Genomic DNA, 13,310 nt, shown 5'->3' with positions numbered 1-13,310 from the left:
GGAATGAGTGTCGCCCATCTCATTATATAAAATTGGTGGTCAATTTAGGATGATGCCTCATGCATTTTTCAGTCTCCATATTCAATTGTTCTAAGCATTTGCCGTGAACTTCCTAGGCTTTCCACAAATTCAATTTGGTGTTTTAAGTTCAGTGACTGTGTTTACAAACCACTAACAGTTTGGCAACTAAGCGATTTTCGAAAGGTTAATCTAAAATAACGTCAAATCTGCCTGCAAACGACAAGATTTATTTAGTGGTTTACTTTGACAGAGTAGAGTAGAATTTGAAAAGAAAAAACAATTCTTTAGTTCATACGAGCGTCATAAAATTTTAAGACAATAGGGGAAACTTGAGTTTGACATGCGGAAAGTGAATGGATAGTTTGGAATGAAACTTCCTAAAAGTTTGGAAAATAACAAGTGGAATAAAACTTTCAAAATCACTATGGGGAATCTTTTTGCATATACGAGTGTATCCGACAACGTTGACCCCACATCCAAAGCTAAAAGTCCTTGAGCTTTTAAGAATTGCGCCACGATTTAATTGATTTCTTCGCACATCGCCAGCCACCAAAGCATCACCGAAATGTGTTAATATTTAATTTGAGTTTACTTTATACTTCTGGGCGGGGAGACCACCCCCACACCTAGAGGTTTGGGCGTGAATCGGATTGCTGCCCAGCAAAACCCCTTCCGCTATCTACCCACTTCAAAAACTTATGTTTATTTTGGCCCATGAGGGCGACTAATCGATAGAAATGTAAATATCTGAGCAAAATTTTTAGTTTTTATGAGAAGAGTTCGAGATTAGCCAGCGGTAATTAATTTACATTTTAAAGGTCGAACATTATTCAAATAGAACTATACTATATTTGTGAAAATATCCAATACGCATATGCCTTATGTATATTTTGGCCAGCAGCCAATTGAGCGACTTTTTAGGAAAATATGGTGGCAAAGATATTTAATCAAATGAATAAATTTTTTTTTAAATGTACAGAATCTGGAAAATTTAAAACTGCAACAGAAATGTTTTCAATCTCGACTGCAATGAAAAACAAAAACCAGACGGACGCTAAACTCCAGTTCCTCGACTATCAGATACCCTTTACTAAGCTAGTGGGAGTGCGCGAAAGAAATCAGCGAAAGATAATAAAAAAAAATTTAAATTGTACGCGGTAGAGTGGGTAGGCGTCACTAGTATCTGAATGCTTTATGTGGAATTATTCTAGCTTTTATAGCTCCCTAGATCCCAACGCTTATACGGACATGGCCAGATCTACTCAGCTGGTAATCCTGATGAAAAATATATATTTTTTATGGGGCCGAAACCGATTCCCCATTCCAAGCACATAGTTTACAACGAATCTAGAATACCCTTTTACAGTAAGAGGAACAAAAGCGATTTGCGTTTGCGGTGACTGTACTAAAAGCGCGCAGAAATGCATTATCGGTGACTACCGAAATACAATTTTTTATTGATTTCTCTTCGCTTATTTGCCTTCTAGTTAAGGATCGTTAAGCAAATGTTCTTTCAGCTGTCAGTGACGCACATTAATGTCAACTTTGTTTGTACAGGTTCCTGAACTTTGCGCGACCGTTTTGGGGTTACGCTTTCGGGGTAGACTAATCGATAGCATGGGCCACAAGGAAATGTGGGATATGCCGTCGCAGTTGCAGGGCGAAAGTATTTGTAAACAAATCAAAACCAATTGATCTATGAAGAATGCATCGGCGAGTGCACACGGCAGAGATCGAACTGAACAAAAGCCCCTCGAACCGGTTAAAGGCGATTATACAGAATGCAAACTTAGGACCACTAACTTGGCCGAAAAATAAAGTACTGCGCTCGACAGGCACAAAAACTGTCGTTAAATCCATATAATAACATACACTCTGGTTTCTGGAAATTCCGGCGTTGCAAAGCTTAAACTTCACTCTTTACGAGCCTAAATAATTAACCATGTGTGGGCCATGTGGATTTCATTGGAAAACTTCCGGAAAAATTGTTAAGATGTAATGTGGTTACGATTCGATTTATTTCGATAAATTGGAATAAATTCGAAGGCGGATGTCTGCTACCACCTGCAGCACTGGTGATGACATATTTTATCATTGTTATCAGTTAACAGCTTGGAGAGATAAGAACACATATTTGCATTGCTTATTTTCAACGATTGGTTTTAATACCTATTGCCATTATGCAGTCAAGTGTCAGGGGAAGTGGACATTGTTTATTTGCTGGCACGACTGACTTTGTTTTCAGCATCTGTGACTTTGAAATGCATTTTAGATGTCGTATTTGCCCAGCTGTACCTTTGTGGTATAGTTAAGAATGCCTTCCTGGGCATTGAAAAAATTAAGAAAATTGACTAATGTCAGATATAGTAGTTATAATTAACTTGGTGATGCTTTCTTCGACTAGCCCTACTTACGCATTTGGTTCATAATCAAAGATTAAACCCCAAACGTACAAATTGAACTTATTTAATATGGCACAAGCATTTATATTGACATACATATATAAATGTTTTCTTCAATAAAAAAAATTTGCAAAAGTATCCGAGATATATAAAACTGAAGAGAATACAAAAGTGAAGTCGTTTTGAAGTGCACAAGTTGTCGATGAGAATGAGAAGCGCGTTCATTACCCGAGCCCCAGAAAATGTTTCATTTTCAGCAATATGCTTTTAAGTGATAAGCTATGGAATATGTACAAACAGATACCTTAAAAAGCCTTGTAATAAAAATATTTCAATTAACTAACAAATAATTAGTATATTATCTATCGCAGGCCGACTTTGATGCTTATCTTATCTTAGAAAAGAAAGCACTGCAAAATATGATAAATTCTCGTACTTTGGACGTACCCAAATTCCCCTATATAAACGCACATAAGTAAACAAACCACCATTAATACTACGTCCTATACTTAAGTATAAGTTGTTTTTGACCAAAAATACCTGACCAGTAAGTGAAAGAGCCCAGCTTAAGTGACCTTAGTTATTATCTAACATGAAAGCCGTTTCCTAGATGAAATCACTCACCGCACTGATAAAATATTTCACGCAGTTCGACTGGACGTAATTAAAAGCTCAAAAGTCCATTTTCTACATTTTTCGTTTAATTCCTAAATGGAACGGACTACTTGAGATATTTCTCAACTGTTTACAGGTAAAAAAAGGAACAATTGTTCGATGGTGGCCAAGGTCTAATGATTTAGTTGAAGTCTCATCATAAATCGAATCTTGTTGTTTTACAAGGGCATGTCACATTTTATCAGTATGATTTAAATGAGCTTTGGAAATCATAGTACTTACTGTTGTTAACAATATGCAGGCAACACGTTTCTAAATCAAAACGTTAATTGAAATTGATTGTTTTCTAAACGATATACATACATATATGTATCTTTGTTTACCTAGGAATCCATTTTACTAGGAATTCATGGTTCTTTCCTGTTGCTCAGAGTTATTATAATTGCTATCATTTTTACAAGGCTACTGACCAGCACCTTCACAAATAAGGGCTTATATTTATGAAACACGTTAGATAACAAATTGTATACTGTTTACATTTATTTTCATAGATAATTCGGTGTGAGCTCATATCTTAATTTATTGGCTGATAATTGATAATGAAATCAACTTGATTGACGATTTAATTCTGACAAATTTTTTTGACATGCCTTTGTTGCAAAATATGTGTACATACATACATTCAGATAGATATATATATAGTATATGTATATGTACATACATATATCTACATATTGGAGGAATTTATGTCTGCGCTATATACAGCCAATGTGAGTTTTTGGTAATACATATGTGCATGTCTGATTAAACGAAACGTGTTTGTTGACTCATCGAGTAAAGTTCGTCTCTTAGCATCTTTAACACAAACAATAATTTTGGAATTAATCAAAAAATAGTAATGAAAAGAAATCGGCGCTCCTCAATCGTGATTTGTCTTTTACCATGTTAATAAAACTGGTAGACTAAAGTAATTCAGTTTATTTTGTTCCAAATATAGCAAATTTTTTGGTTTAAGCTATAAATAAAACAGTACAAGTGTTACTAGGAATAAATAAGCATCCGGCATAATATGATCTAAATAGTAATACAGGAATTTTTAAATCTGATGAGTCAGTGGAAAGAATCGGGTTTGCGCGAAGCAAGATTCAGGGGCACATATGTACATACATATGTACATGCTCGTATGTACATACATACATATGTTGCCATGCTGCTCCATGTTATCAGACCGCACTATGGGAAGTTTGAACACTTTTCTTGCCAAAATAATAACTCCAGAACGGAGAGAGAGATTTTAATATATTTTTTTTTTGCATTGGGTTACACAAACCAATATTTTATTTATTTTTATTTTTTATGATACCGAAAATTGTGGGCGTGGCACCGCCCTTTTTATTTTTGTAGTTTGTAACTCCAGAACGGATTAAGATATTTAATTGATTTAATACAAACCACACTGAATAAAACTCATATTGCAGAATGAAAAAAACGCTTTGCTTTAAAAGATATTCAAATATTTGTTTCAAGCGAATATTTGTGCGTGCAACAGCTGATTTCTTTCTTGTGGCGCCATCTATATTTATTTCTGGTATGCAAAACTAAACATTGGTCACTTATGAATGCATACATTTTATATTATCTTAATCGATCGTTTTGGCCAAAAAAGGGGGTAAATTTCCCATATTAGACTGGCGACATGTAGGCCGAGCCAGCAACAATTACAAATGTTTTCTATGTAGGCAAAAGACACTTGGGATTTCGGAATGCGGAGCGGGAGCGAATAAGTGGAGCAAGACGAATGGAGAAGTGAAAACAAGGAGAACGACTGAGCCGGCAAAAGACCAAAATAAACTCAAGTGCACTCTCTGTAGACGTCAGAAAATAAATAATAGAGGAAAAACGGTCTTGTGGAAACGTGAAAAATATAGAAGATGGTCTATAAATACACGAGGAATACAGCGCAAACATCTGTATAACCTGCAAATATTTATCTTGCGTCCAAGTACGTAGTATCTTCATTAGGAAAATGAATCTTTAAGATATTTTTCTAGTAATATTTAGGAAAATAAAATCCACATCAGGATTTATGTATTCTATATTGACTAGCACTTGTTAATATATTTCAATGGTACAAATTTTTGGATTAAGATTGGTTTTCAGTGTAGATTTAACATCATTACGCACGTTTTTCTTCTTTCTTCGTATTCCTTTTCCGCAACAAATCAGCCGGCAGCTGTTATTTCCTTTCCACTGGTTTTCTCACGCTCTCCTCTTCCTCCTCTTTCTCACCCACTCTCGGGCCGCTTCCGATTTTGTTTTGATTCACACTGCAGACGTGTGCAATAAATAATGCTTTCTAATTCATGCCCGTCTAACTGCACAACAAGCATTAATATTTATTGACTGAAGAGGGCGTAGATACATACGTATGCATTTTGTTTACACACTCCGAGTATAAAAACACACAACCTCAAAAGTAAGGAAAAAACACGGCTTGCTTCGGTTCGATTTACATATTTAAATTGTTTCCCGAAACGTATCCGAATGTTCCCTAATAAAGTCTAGTGGAAAATCGAATTTTGCGACCGAGCCGGAAAAATGAAAACAGCTGCGCGCTCAACAGTCGAGAACTGAATGCGAGAATTGGTGGAAAATATATTCGAAAAATATCGGCCTGATAACAGAGGTGCTCCAGCTGTTAGCGTGGGTCTGTAAGCCGGATTAACAGCTGTAAGGCAAAACATAGGAAGCGTAAATATATGCAAATAAAACCAAAAAGTGGTGCCAACTAAAATATCTAGTAACTATCCCTTAGCCTTCAAGAGTCGAAAGAACAATGCGTTGCCCAAAACTGTATTTATTAATCTATATTACATATGTTATTACTTAAATAAATATATCCCGGAATGTTGTGGTTTGAGACCAATGAAATAAAAAGGTAAATGAAATGAACATAAGAGGGCTTAAAATGAAAATTCTTTTATCTTCGTGATAGAAAATATATTTTTCTATGCCCCTCAACCAGCGAACCCAATAAAACCATGGCAAATGTACATACAGCTGTGTTCAAAAAAATAGCAGTGCTTGGGAGCTGCGAGTTTAAGTTAAAAAATTCCTATGATTTACAATTTTAATGGTGAATTTTCTTATAATTTTCTATTAATTTCTTATAATATCGTTAGGTATTTAATTTCAAACAATTTAGCAAATGTTTCACTTTTATTTCTTCAATAGTTTCGAAAATATAGATTAAAACAACATAATAGGCAGAAATTCAGGTGTTCACTAAAATAGCAGTGCTTTGAAAAAATAGTAAAAAAAATCAACTTGACTTAGAACGAACTTAGTTTTTCTTTTTAATCTGTTAATTAGGGCCTAATACTTGGTTGGATAGCCTTTGTTAGCCAGCACAGCCTTACACCCACGCGACATGGAGTCCACCAGGTCCTGGCAACGTTTGAGGGGGGAATTTTTGACCATGCATCCTGCACAACTTGCCAAATCTGAGCCTTAGACGTCGGGGAGTTTTTCGACAAATATTGTTTTATGTCCCCCCACAAGTTTTCAATCGGGTTTAAATCGGAAGATGATGCTGGCCACGGCATTACATGTATTCTATTTTGGGTGAACCTATTCTTAGCCAATTTGCTTCTGCGTTTCGTATCATTATCCTGTTGGAATGTCTATTTTAAGGGCATATTATATTCAGAATATGATAGTAAGACATCACTAAGTATATTTACATATGCGTTTTGGTCTATAATACCATAAATCATATGTGATGGACTCATACCATTGTAAAAAAAAACAAGCCCATACCAGGATTTTAGGTCCACCATGATTGAAAGTCATCAGTGGGTGTTTTGGGTGGTACTCCGTGTTTGGAGGTCATCAGATATACTGTAGTGGACCAGTTCCACCAAATAGCACTATTTTTCACCCAACAATCCAAAGGATATTATGCCATTTGGAGACTGGCCAGATTAGGTAACCTTGCCTTAATATGCCTAGGGCTAAGTAGGGGATCCTTTTGTGGATTCCTCTCACATAAATTTTGATTCAGTAGTCATCTCTGAAAAGTAACAACGCTTATTCCCAAGTTCAGCTCAGACTTTATGTCCCCAAAGGATGCAAAAGGATAGACTTTGCTGTAGGGAACTATGCGACGATCGTCTATACCTGTGGTTTTACGTATGGTACCACGGCTTTTGGGCTTCCATTCATATTTAATGGCATTAGATACCATTTGGCAGAACATTCAAGGGTTTTTTGAATGTCCTTATAAGTTTTTCCTTCCTTTCTAAGCTTAAAAATTAACATTATTTTCTCCTGGGAGCAGTGGTGTCCTCTACCCACTAAAATACAATTTTTTAAATTTTTTTTTAATTTATTACCCTTTAAAATATACGAATTAACTTAACCAAACTCACTTTTTAGAAAATATTGATCATTTCGAGACTTTACGATGGAAAAAACCATAGACTACTATTCTTATGAACAGCCTAAAAGTGGTGAATTTGCTCAAGAATGTAAATAAAAAAAGGATAACACGAGAAACTGACGGGATTTTCTTTTTTTCTATATCTATACATTCCATTTTACAAAAATAAGTGGAATAAATAGTGGATTCCAAAAAGGGACATGGAGAAATACATTTGTGTTTCTTAGTTTCCATCGCATACATGTGCTACATATGCACATAGTATGCTTTTCTGTCTCAAAATAAAAACGCCTATCACAACCCCAGCTGAAATTCAAAAGGACATCGTTGGCAATTGCCTAGCGTTGTGACCACTGTTGTGCAGTTAATTGGAATGAATAATTGCTGCTACAAGTGAAATTGACCACCAAAGGGCAGGAAAACCGACTTCCCTGCAATGGAAATTGATTTTTTTTGGCGGCACAACATGGCTGCGGGCCGGACCTGTTTGCAGGAATAAAAACACGATTGTAATTCCTTGATAATTGCAAAGGGCATGGAGCAAGTAAGTGAGAGCAGCACTTTCGATGCAAGCATTTCAATAACGTGGCATTTCAATAATATCGATCCACAGTTGGCCGCTGATGGCGTGGGTGCAGCTCTATTATCTTGGTCTGAAAACACGAAACAGAGACTGCGGCGTCCCATTATCCTTGTACTTGAACGACTGCAGCTAAGTGCACGTAATGGAATCCAAAGGCTGGGGTTCGGTTCATTTGGCGAAACTGCGTCGTCTGCTGCCTTGATTGGATGTTTCTAACGACGATTTTATGGACCAAAAGAGAACATTGCTACACTGTAAAAACACTGGCACGATGGCAATTGTTCAGAGAAACTTAGTTTACAAGTTAAGGGATAAATGGGAAAAGTTAAAACTTGATATTTGCTTTCGTAGTGGGCTTACCCTGTGATTTGTTTACAATCGAACAATTTTCTTTTTATTTGAGAGCTAAAAGTCGTTAAATAATTTATTCCGATATATAATTGAATATTTAGCAGGATATTCTTTTACGGTGGTAAATATTCTTTATAATAACTTGTAACTGTGGTGGTTTCTGCAACTACCACCTTGATCAAAAAGTTCCCGGAATCACCACCGTGTGGCGCTTTCAGTCACCCGATTTTAGTTCTCTTTTTTTTTTTAGGTTGGCACAACCCTCATTGACATTCTATAAAATTTTCAGCTTGATAGTGTGACATTTGTAAAAGTGACGCCGTATTGAGTACATCTACGATTGTGCGTGTTCTCGATTTTGTACTATTTTGAAACAACTCGTGGATCTTGCACCACGAAAACGCACCGTCGCACAATGCCATCATTATCCGTGAACATTTGGCTAAAAACGGAACGAATACCATTCAACAACCACCGAATTCTCCTGACTTGGCTCCCTGCGACTTTTTCCTATTCGGTCGACTCAAGAAACCGCTCCGTAGAACACGTTTCAGCACCCGGGATGAAATCATGGAAAAATCGAAGATGGCTTTGATGGCCATACCGCAAATTGAATATGAAAAATGTTTCAAGGATTGGATCAAGCGCTGGCATAAGTGCGTTGCAGTCGATGGGGAGTACTTTGAAGGGGACAATATCGATTTTGATGTATAATCTTGTATTTTTAATTTTCTGAATAAATTCCGGGAACTTTTTGATCAAGGTATTATATATAACCCAACTGAAAAACTTTTGCCTTGAAAATAAATCCATTTCTTAAAAAATTAGAATAAAAACTGATTTTAAACGCAAATTAAAAGTTGAATCGAAATATGTTAATATTAGAGACATAGTCATTTATTTAGTCGTTTGCAAGTTTGCCCATATACATATATAAGTCCGTGGAGCCACTTTATGTTCATTAGACTGAACATTTTGTGCGTGTGTGCGGCTTAAACTTTCAGCTGAAAAATAGCAATAATAGTAATAACGACCAGCAAGCCTCAAAGCTTACCCGCCACTGCCACCGCCTATTATGTAAGCCCCAGGATTTTCCAAGGACACGCGGCAGGACGAACCGAAATAGTAAATCAGACAGCGCCTCCATATCCTTTGCTACCATTTATCAGACAGATTGAAAGCCATGGGAAACAGAATACAACAATTTTATTACACATAACACATTTGCAATGGCCATGGACGAAGGACAATGGACACAGTAACACAGCGAATAGGAAGTAAGTCAGGCTAGTTGAAGCTATATACCCTTTTTGCCCAGTGTTGCCGAACAATATAATATTTCCTCATGAATATACATATATGTATGTACATACATATGTACATACATATGTACATATACCATATATGGGCGCAAAAGTTCCTTTTTTGGGTTACAAGCTTCTGATTTAAAAATACTGATTTAAAAAAACTGATTTAAAAATACCCTCAGCAAGGATAGAAAAAACCCACTAAGTATCCACTTCGCTAGACAAGTGGACAATAGTTATGGATTTGGCGCAAGAAATAAGAGCCAAAACCCCAATAATGTGAACTAGATTAAAATCTATTTGTCTGGGGACAAATCACTTGTATAAAAATAAATTGAACAATATTTGATAGAATAAATCTTGGCTGATAGTAATAATAATAGTATAATAATAATAATAGTATAATAGTAATAATAATAGTAATAGCAAATTTTTAATACACGCCTTATGTGAAAGTTGGTGTTTCTTAGGAATGCTTAATATTCAATGTACATTTGACTTTTTTTAAATGTTGCTAAAATTAAGATTAATTTGCACGTCAATTCATTATCTAAAGATGTACTGCATTAAAAATGGGAGAGAAAAAGAGGTACATATCCAAAAAGCTGACCGTCCTTTCTTGTCTATTGATGTCTTTGTCCGCATTATGGAACAACAACAAGGACAATAACAAAGTGCTTGCGGTGCCTTCTGCATTACATAAAACTCCCACAAAGGCACCCACCGAAAATACAGGAATTGTTGCCTGCTTTTGAGAGCCGAATGCAGATGTTATTGTTTTTGTTATTGTTAAGAGTTGCAGCGGCAGCTGTGACGTAAAAATGGCGTCGGCATGGACAATTTGTTTTTGTTTAGCATAGGCACCGTTACATGCGCACAGGAGAGCACCAAAAACATATGTTTGCCGATTTCCTTGGAGGGCGCGTGGGAGAGAGTAACGGTAACTCGGAGAGAACGATACTTTTTTTCTGCACCTGATGACAGAATGTTTTTTTCGCAGGACTTCCTGCTTTTGGTAAAGTCAAATTGTGAGGCATAGAGAGCCGAAAAGTCGGTAAATGTAATACAAAACTCGCGTTCCGTTATTATGCAATTCGCATATCATTTGACAAAGCGCCACAATCGAACGCCAGCTAATTATTATGTAAGAGAGGAAGAAACTTACCGTTATTTGGCTAGACACGCCTAAATGGATTTGCAATCGTAATAAATCTTATCAAGGATTTTCACTAGCTTCTTGGGGTTTTTCCGTTCCGACATTTTAACTTTGAATTCAAGCATTAGGGGGTTTCATTTTCCATTTAGCACTAAGCTGAAAGCACTAGCACACTCAGCCGGGAATCAACTTTATGTTAATTTTTCTTCTTTTTTGCATGGGAGAGGGGGAGGCGACGGTAGAGACAGCGGCGCTTACAGCGAACGCTTTAGCACGTTGGAATTTTGCATCAAATTCGCCGTTTTCATGTAAACGGCAAACAACTTGATGTGATTCTTGTGGAAACTGGTGTACTTGCTGCTGAAGAACCGCCGCTGGCACATTTTCACTGCCGATTCGATGGACACGCGCTGATGACTGAATTTTCCTCGCGACGCTACTCAAGATTTTCCAGCCCCCGCAGGACATCCGCCAGGGATGGCAGTTGCTCCGATTGTTTTCCGATATACCGGCTATTGGTTCGCAAAATGAACCAGTCTTACACGGAACAAAATATTTTACATACATAATTTACAATGAGCTTCTAGATGGCCATGTACTGAAAAATCAAGATTCATAGAATCAGATTCGGCTTAGAGGCTATCAGACAACGAATAAATCGTAGCACAATCCAGGCCATCATCAAAATAATCAAAAGCTTTTTGTTCAATAACAAACAAGGTTAATTTTATTCAATGTCATTCAAAACTAACAGTTCCCAAGCCAAAACTGTCCCAAAAACCGATCTAACCTTTTGCGCGCATTGTCCTAGTCAAGCGGTCAAACGAAATCAAGTGACTCAACGATTAAGTACCCGAGCCTGGGACGGCAGTGGTCAACGAGAAGAACACAAAAGAATTGCTTATCAAATATGGAAATTACAGGGCGTTAGAGAGCTTTGCATCCTGGGAATAAGGGAACCGAACTCTACGGAGTGCGTAACGTACGAACTAAACGATAAGTATATAATTAAGTCTTTTATCAAAATCACAAAATCACAAAGCAGGAAACCAACGCAGGCCGAAAGCGCTGAGTGAGCAACGGATGGGGATCACAGCTTGCAGAGGCAGAACAGCAGTGGTATAAAGGCCCCGATGGCGATGAAAACTGGTAGCAAGATCGATGAGTCGTCCATGGAGTACGGATTCGGTTGGCGGGGGCCACTGTAAGACCGCTTTGTGTCCGATTGCTGCGACGGCTGATCGCTGCCCAGCTTGTCGACATGCTGCTCGGAAAGCTCCTCTTCAAACTCTTCGTCGTCCAGGTCCTCGTCATCCTCATCAATGTCGTCCCTCTGGTTGCGCACCACCCTCTCTGCCTGCTGACCTTTCTTCTGTTCCGCGCTCAGCTTACCCTCCGGCTTCATCCTCTCAGTCGCCTCGGTGCCATGCATCCGCGGCACCTGGGAGATATCTCCCTTGAGCAAGGCGAATGCATTTATTTTGGGATTATCCAGTGCCCCCTTTATAAAGTCCAGCCGGAGGCGTCCATTTCGCACATCGGACACCTCGCCCTCATAGTTCAATCGTCCGTTGTTGATCTTGAAGTACACGATCTCGTCGTGTGCCGAGCCCCTGCCCACCTGGTTGTAGATGTCCAGCTGGCGGACAACCGTGTGTTTGCGGTTTAGGAGCACATCGAAAACCTTCTTCTGCGGCGCATCGAAGTATACCTCGCAGAACTTCATTATCAAGGCGTAATCTCCATCACCATCGCTTGGTAAATCGTACCCAAATGTAGTGGTGTGATACCGCTCGGTCCTGTAGAGCACCTCGTCATGTTCCTGTACCCTGCCTATCATCAGCAGGTGTTTGCCGTAGTCCGAAGCTATTCCAACTCCTTTGAGAGGATCCGCATCGTATTGGACCCCGTTTAGATCGGTGTGCTCATCCCCGCCAGCGTTGACCGCGTATATAACTTTCAGAGGTTGCGCGGCTGCGGACGTACCGATAAGGACGAGCACCAGGAGCAACGACATCCAGGTCCTTTGGTCTCCTGCCCGCAAGTAGTTCCGGAAAATCCCCGTTTTGCATGCTACGTTGCACATGTCAGCAGTTTTTGTTGTTGTTCTTGTGCGCCGGAGTTCGCCTTGCTGCATTTCCCTTGCTTCGCGAGTCCTCTTTTCTGGCCGCCTTATTTTCCGGTATTGAATCCTCGGCGAATTCCGTCGCCTAGCTGTTACTGACAGGTTTTCGGGGCCGGAATAAATCCATTTACAAATTTATTTCTATACAGCGCAGCCTTCTCGCATGTACCAGAGAACTAGAGAACCAGTTCGTTGGAACCAGTATTTTTGAAGCAGCGGTATTTTACTAAATGATTTTTATGGGCATAAAACAAATCTTATTCGACGAATACGAAAGTTGTCACGCAATTCGAAAATATTGCGTGCGAT

At 38.3% G+C, this 13,310-nt stretch overlaps 2 protein-coding genes across 2 annotated transcripts; both read right to left on the bottom strand.

Moving 5' to 3' along the window:
• Nucleotides 1-11,113: 11,113 nt before the first annotated feature.
• LOC117150855 lies at nucleotides 11,114-11,321 on the bottom strand. The gene has a single exon (XM_033317951.1). It carries the CDS (start codon nucleotides 11,257-11,259, stop codon nucleotides 11,131-11,133), a length of 129 nt encoding a protein of 42 aa, XP_033173842.1. The 5' UTR covers nucleotides 11,260-11,321; the 3' UTR covers nucleotides 11,114-11,130.
• A 253-nt stretch (nucleotides 11,322-11,574) lies between these two features.
• LOC117138636 (malectin-A) lies at nucleotides 11,575-13,194 on the bottom strand. The gene has a single exon (XM_033300891.1). The coding sequence runs from the start codon at nucleotides 13,011-13,013 to the stop codon at nucleotides 11,967-11,969; it is 1,047 nt and encodes a 348-aa protein (XP_033156782.1). The 5' UTR covers nucleotides 13,014-13,194; the 3' UTR covers nucleotides 11,575-11,966.
• Nucleotides 13,195-13,310: the final 116 nt, after the last annotated feature.

Source organism: Drosophila mauritiana, chromosome 2L, assembly GCF_004382145.1.
Source record: "Drosophila mauritiana strain mau12 chromosome 2L, ASM438214v1, whole genome shotgun sequence".
NCBI lineage: Eukaryota > Metazoa > Arthropoda > Insecta > Diptera > Drosophilidae > Drosophila > Drosophila mauritiana.
The sequence above is the reverse complement of the archived record's forward strand: the minus strand, read 5'-3'. Positions and strand labels throughout refer to the sequence as shown.

Coding starts and splice junctions, on each gene's coding strand:
- LOC117138636 (XM_033300891.1), bottom strand. CDS start 13,013: ATGCAGCAAGGCGAACTCCGGCGCACAAGAACAACAACAAAAACTGCT.
- LOC117150855 (XM_033317951.1), bottom strand. CDS start 11,259: ATGTGCCAGCGGCGGTTCTTCAGCAGCAAGTACACCAGTTTCCACAAG.